The sequence below is a fragment of the Alnus glutinosa genome, chromosome 10 (genome assembly GCF_958979055.1).
Source record: "Alnus glutinosa chromosome 10, dhAlnGlut1.1, whole genome shotgun sequence".
In the NCBI taxonomy this organism is placed as follows: domain Eukaryota; kingdom Viridiplantae; phylum Streptophyta; class Magnoliopsida; order Fagales; family Betulaceae; genus Alnus; species Alnus glutinosa.
Genome location: NC_084895.1, coordinates 4,628,408 through 4,635,303, shown reverse-complemented (window position 1 = coordinate 4,635,303; position 6,896 = coordinate 4,628,408). Strand labels below are relative to the sequence as shown.

General features: G+C 32.5%; 1 protein-coding gene across 1 annotated transcript; it reads right to left on the bottom strand.

Moving 5' to 3' along the window:
- Window positions 1-1,341: 1,341 nt before the first annotated feature.
- Window positions 1,342-3,146, bottom strand: LOC133878921 (uncharacterized). Its single transcript, XM_062317482.1, has 2 exons — window positions 3,017-3,146; window positions 1,342-1,755 (listed from the first exon to the last, which is right to left on the bottom strand). The coding sequence occupies exons 1-2, from the start codon at window positions 3,056-3,058 to the stop codon at window positions 1,342-1,344; spliced, it is 456 nt and encodes a 151-aa protein (XP_062173466.1). The 5' UTR covers window positions 3,059-3,146.
- Between the last annotated feature and the right edge of the window lie 3,750 nt (window positions 3,147-6,896).

The following is a 6,896-nucleotide window of genomic DNA, read 5'->3' as shown; positions in this document are numbered from 1 at the left end:
CTCAACATTTCTTTCTTGAGGAGACATGAAGGTTGGTTTATAACAAAGCGTAATTTCACACATTTGAGAGCTGGTTAATGGTTATACACTTTCTCCATGGACGGGGGAACATGAATTCACAAGTGAGAGGGGTAGGATATCATGGAGGATATAATGAACAATTAAGAAGATGTCTGTTAGTTTATTTATTAATTAAGGAGAAAGTTGCAATATCTATTTCTTACAAAAACACAAAACAAGTGGCTTTTTAGGATAAATCTCCTGGCATTGGTGATTTGTGGATGGCAAGATAAAATATAAGTAACAGGAGAGTATTTTCTTTCTAGGTTTTATTTTGTAGAAAGTTTGTTTATTTCTGTTTGGGTGAAAGGAAAAGTAGTTCATTAGAAATACCAAATATTAGCTGAATTCTTTTTCACTTTTGAAAAGACAAAAAATACTTCATTTCAAACTGGTTGCTATTTATGTGAAGTTTGTTGAATTTGAAAATGTGAATGATACAAGGAACTATTTAGTTGTATGATAAGAATAAACTATAAATACAATTAACAAAACATTTATTTTGTCCGTTTTATCCTAATAATTAATTCTTTATTAGACATGAAGAATTAGCTCGCTGATTCATTAATGTCCCTTTCAACTCAATAATTTTTATTACAACAAAATTAACAAAATACTTTTTTCAATTTTATTTTACATCGAAAGATTTTTTTTTTTTTTAACTAAAATTTTAAATACCACCATTAACAATAAAGCTTTGCTTGATTTTTTTTTCTTTTTCGGGCACCTCATTGTCGCAATATTGGGGGTCGTCAATCATATCAACCCCTTCTGTCTAGTCTGAGTTCATATCATACGTTCCGGCACCATCTATGATCAGTAAAATAATTTTAAATTATATCACCTGCATGAGAGTTTTAAGAACTGATTATGATGAAAATATTTATCATTACACTGCAACTTCATAAATTAAGGGCTTGTTTGGCAAAGACCTGTACAGAACAGAACATAACAGAATAATAGATTGTTAATTTTGAAATTGGTAAAAAGTAATGATGAGATAAAAAAATTAAAAAAAAATATATAGAAAAGTAAAAAAATTTTGAATTGTAGTGAATAAAAAATTATTGATGTGATATAAAAAATAAAAATGTTTTGATGTTGATTGGGGTGAAAAATATAAAAAAATGAAAAAAAAAAAAAAAAAAAAAAAACCGCATAAACAGTGTTGTATTGTTTTGTATTCTATCAAACAAGGCCTAAATATCCTCTACAAAAACATTCATAAATCCAGGCATAAATATCCAAAGTCTAGTGAATTTCCCACATAAACACAGTCAACTATATCAATCGAAGTCGGGGAGAAAGGAAATCCATCAACCAGTCTTTCCGACAAGCATCGGTCATGAGGACGAACACCTTCGCCACATTCTTCCCCATCAAGGCTTCGCACGCTTTACGGTGCGCACGTGTAGGCAAAGCCATCTCTTTAGCTAGTGTGTTTATTATGTTGATTGCCTCGATGAGCCAATCTCGAGGACAGTCAGTGTTGGGTACGTTTGCCACAGAACCAAATGTCGAGCTTTTGATCATCGTACTCTCCGATTGGTCCCTTATCTCATAGAAATTTTTGGCCAAATCTTCCATAATCTCTTCACCTTTGGACGCCCGCTTGCTCAACCTTAGTAAATTGCTTGTCGGGAAAGCAATTCTATTACCTTTCTTCCCGTGAATGCGAGGCGGAGGACGTCCATGCTGCAGTAAACAATTTCAATAATATGTTACAATATTGAATCGGGGTTTAACTATAATACCTTGCAGTTCGTCATTCTCTGTTTGGACTGAAACTATAAATGACTAAATACATCCAATTTCTTCATTTCAACACATCTCTAACAAATGATTTTAATAATGAACAATTCGACTTGTTCATCATGATACATTATGTAAATGTTGAAAGATTAGCAATCCCATTGAAAGTGCATGTGGTATCTAGAATTCAGATCCTTTAACAACATACCTGGAAAGGGAAAAATTCACTTATTATCCTTTCCTTAATTAAAAGAACTCACAACATATTATCTTGCACGCGCTTCCCACGTGCTTACTGTTCAAAGAACTCCTCAAATTCATGCAATCAAACACAACTCTAGAAAATAATATCATCAAAGTTCCATTACAATTTAACACATCATAGCCCAGAAATCGACAACTATGTCCAGAATAGAGCATGGACACTGCAAAATAAGTTCATGAAAGCCGTAAACTCTATCAAGTAAACCAAAATAAGTTAAATTATAATTGAAGAGAAAAAATAAGGACATAACACAGATAAGTTTCTTGTATCCGCAGTTCCAACAAAACCCTCATGTCTAGTAGGACAACAGAACAGAGCGTTGTATCAGATAGCCATTTGAAAGCCACAATTAGTAACCAACAACCAAAGATATGTATATAGGGATGTCTCATGGAGTTTGAATCTTGTATTTGCTAAAGCTCTAAAGCTTTCTATTTTTTATATTTTCTCTTCTTTCTTTTTTTTTTTAAGGCAACGAGCTCCCAAAAAAGAAAAAAAACCTCTTGCGTTCTGTTTTTCTGAATTTTTCCTTCAGGGTGTATTTTATTGACATGGTATGGAGTTAGCAACCTTAATCATCCAACCTAGGTAATAAAACTAGGTCACAAGCTAAGATCAGTTTTTCAAGCAAGAAAAGACTCGAAAGCCTTAAAACCTTCAACAATATTTGAGAAAAGTACCTATCTCCAGAGTAAAACTACGCGGACTGAATATACATCATCAACATCAAAACACCAAGGAAATGCTGTCAAGAGGCTAAAAAACTAGAACCCACAATCAAAGCCTTTATATCTAAGACGTAGAAGAACTGATTATCACAGATCCCCTCAAATATACAGCCACCGAACCTAAAAAATAAAATTCATAACCTAATGAACACAACAAAAGAGGGAGATCCTATGGGTACATTTGCAAGAAACGAAGAAGATGAAAATTTACCTGTGACCGTGATCTGGTAGTTGGACCCGTTGTTGTCTGCATCGTGGAGTGCCAGAGACGAAATGCACCACCGGAGGCAAAGCTCTTGGGTCGTCGATGAGCAATTTGAGCGGAAAATCACTTCGAAGAGCTATGCAGCATCGTGAAATAAACATTTGTTTGGGAGGCAAGGAGCTAATTATAAAATTGGACAAATTACTATTTTTCATTTTCCCTAGGCTGTCCCTGGAGTTCATCAAATTATACCAATGGAGTAGATTCATATGTTGGGGACCCACTTGTTGATTGGACAATGCGAATTGGGGGAAGGCGAGAAGTCTTGGGAGCGTGACGTGGCATGACGGGTAGAAGCCACGTAAGAGGATGTGAGAAGGCAGAGAGATAGGGATTTGGAGGGAAAGGATCTGAGTGGAGGGGTGATGGGATCGAGGCAGAGAGGTAGAATCAATCGTAGCCGTCCAGCTGTAAAGAGACTGAGCGCAGGTACTACTAGAACTGAGGCAAAGATTTGACTTGATGGGTGTGGGGGCCTCTACACGTCAAGATTGTTTGTACTTCCTTCTAGTTGTGGCCGTTGGATCTCATGACAGTGATGACACCCTTGAGCATTGCTCCCAGTATCACCTAAAAACAAAAAAGAGTTAATATATTATTATTTAATAAATTGTTATATATGTTTGATATATAATTTAAATAATGTAATAATAAAAATGATGAATTTTTAATGTTATATTATTAAATTATTTGGCAGTAAGGAGTTGGTTGTAAGCTTTGTTTGATAGTATGTCTTAGACAGTATTTTTTATTTACTTTGAAATCCGTTTTTATGTTTTTAAAATCATTTTTTGTTTTAATTATTTGTTAATATTTTTATTTCGAGAAAATAATTATTGATAAAATGTGAATGGAGGGGCATAGATTATCCCTTTGTACGTGTGAAATTGCAAAAGAAATGTGCTATGCATACACGTAGGGGTGTATTTTCAATTAACTATTAAAATCAATTTGTTTCATACTTTTTTCTTTTTTTTTTGTTATTCATTGCCATATATTAAAGAGAACTACATGAATCCTGCTAATTAATGTAATTCTAGTCCTTCAAAACCAAAGCATTCAATAATTATAGGCAGCAGGATTTATCATTTTCTTCATTAAGAAAAACCAAATTTGAGGACATTGTTTTAAAAAAATTCAAATGCATTCTAAAAAGCACAAGATTTTAAATGTTCAACCTAATTTCATTATACGTTTAATTATATTTTTAAATTTTTCATTTTAAAATATTTCGAAAATGGTTGACTAAATTAAGGATTAGTTTAAATTTATATTTTTTAAAAGTGTGATTTTAAAATTATTAATTAAAAAAAAAAAGTTAATGTAACTTTTAAAATTACTATACAAGTTGAAATTGATTACAATTAAATTTAAATTAAATAATAATTTTAAAAATCATGTTAATTTTTAAAAAAATAATAAATAAATAAATAAAAGACTTTGTATTATTCATATTTTTAGCACAACTTTGATGCACTAAAATATTTTTTAAACTCTTTAACACGGTTCATTCTAAAGAGAATATTGGGCGGGCGGGTAAATTTAGGGCACAATGGTCAAAATTTTAAATGTGATTGTAGAAGGCAGACATTTAATGGTGTTCTGTTGAGAGACATGTTGAAATGATGGGTTTTTAATTTTGATGAGACGCTTTGGGAAGTGATTGGGTGTTGGGAAAGTATATGCCATGTGTATGAGTACAAATGGATGAATTTGAGAGATTGATGCATATGTGAAGTATAACATGTGCATGATTTTACTATTCATAAATTCATTTTGCATTTGATTTGCATAATTAAATGTATCATATAATTTTTTTTTTTATGAATTGGTTAACTATTTTAGCACGAAGGTAAAAATTTCCCAAGTTATTGGAAATGCTCAGGGGGCAAGAACCTAAGTCTGTGTTCTATTTTTAAAAAAATATTTTTTTAAATCGTACTTTTTAAATATTAAATCCAAACCACTCTTAGTTTAGTCTACCATTTTCAAACATTAAATCCCTTTCAAAATCACACTTTTTTTTTCACAATTTTCTACCTCTCCAATAAATTACAACAATTAACCAAGAAAAGAAGAGAATATTAATTAGGAAAGTACTTATCTACGATAATTAGGAAACTAAGACAACAATTCTGTCACCTATATACTTGATCGTTTATCCATGAGCGATCCATAAAGCAAGAAACTGGTCATCTATGTCGTTATTCATATTAGTATACATATAAGCGCAATAACCATATATGACTCATGGAAAGTGGTTCATATTAAGGGTGCGTTTGGGATTGTGATTTCGTAGGCAATAAGTGCGATTTTAAACCAAATCACAGAACATAAATCGTTTGGGAACTGCGTTTTTAAAAATTGCGATTTGAAAACGTAGATTTTTCCTGTTTTTTCAAATCGCAGGTAAGATGATGTTTTTTTAAAAACGCAGAATTTTAAAGGCTAATTTGCGATTTTAAATGCTAAACTGCGATTTTGCCAAACGCTTAACTGCGTTTTTAAAAATCAATTTTTTCAAATTGCATATTTTAAAATCGTGATTTAAAATCACACTTTTTGAAATCGCAAACCCAAACAGACCCTAATACACATCTTAAGGCAGTAAACCATGCCCATAATCATCAATGCAAGCCCAAAGTTACCATATGTTTGCATTGCTTGCTTCAGCTTTAATGTACTTAGCTATATCAAAGTTACATGCAAGAATGCAACTCCAGACTACCATATTTGGCGATGACCAAAAATAAATAAATCCTCATTTGACAACGTTTTATTTAACTGGTTGATCGGAGGCTTTTGGCGCCTCAGGATTGATGGGCTTATTTTCTGGTGCCGGCGCGTGCACCAGGCGGTGGCTTTCCCGGCAGAGACTTCCCTCCGTTGAGATTTTCCTGTTTTGTTATAGTTTGTGTTTGTTTGGACAGTTTGCTTTGTACGTACATTAATCTAGTCATTGGCAGTCGCCCAGAATGTGTGACCGACTCCCTGTTCTAGTAAAGGTGTATGTCAACGCAAAGGCATCATTCTGTTGGCTGGGTTTTATTTAGTAACAACTGTCTGTATTGTATTGAGATGTTTGTACACCTTTAGGGTGTCTGATTTATGCTCAACCCTTGTGGTGTCTGCTGTTGTAACACTATTTGATCTCAATGAAAGGTTTTTTTTTTTCCCTCAAAAAAAATTACTTTTATATTTGTATAAATACAAAATAAGTAGAAGAAACTAATGGAAACATAACAAATATGGAAATCTACATGCAGTTTGAAGAAATAGGCATTTAGCAGATATTTGTCATTACCCCAAACAATTTCTTGTTTATCAAAAGACACATTGTTGAGAAATATTCCCAAATAGTTAGTAAATTGGCTTATTTAATTCCTATAAGCCCATTAACATATATTTAAAGATAAGGCTCATCAAGAAGTAATTTCACAAGAAGCGTATAAGCATCAAATCTTGTGATACTCGGACTGCTCGTGTTGCCGGGCGCAAGTGATCACAAAGTTCTCTCAATAATTGTTAGAGAGAATATTTAGAGTGAACAGAAAAAATGATAGTTAAAAAGTTGAATGTAATGTATGTGCTTTGAAAGAGTAGGTAATTAAAATAAAAAAAATATAGGTAACATGAGAGTATTTATTTCCTGCGTTTTATTTTGGAGAAAGTCTGTTTATTTTTGTTTGGGTGGAAGGGAAAGTAGTTCATTAGAAGTAGCAAATATTGGTTGAATTCTTTTTCACTTTTGTAAAAGACAGAAAATAATTCATTTCAAACTAGTTGATGTCTATGTGAAGTTAGTTGAATTTGAAAATATGAATAT

Coding starts and splice junctions, on each gene's coding strand:
- LOC133878921 (XM_062317482.1), bottom strand. CDS start 3,058: ATGCAGACAACAACGGGTCCAACTACCAGATCACGGTCACAG. Junction 1,756..3,016: donor CTACCAGATCACGGTCACAG/GTAAATTTTCAT, acceptor TGTTTACTGCAG/CATGGACGTCCTCCGCCTCG.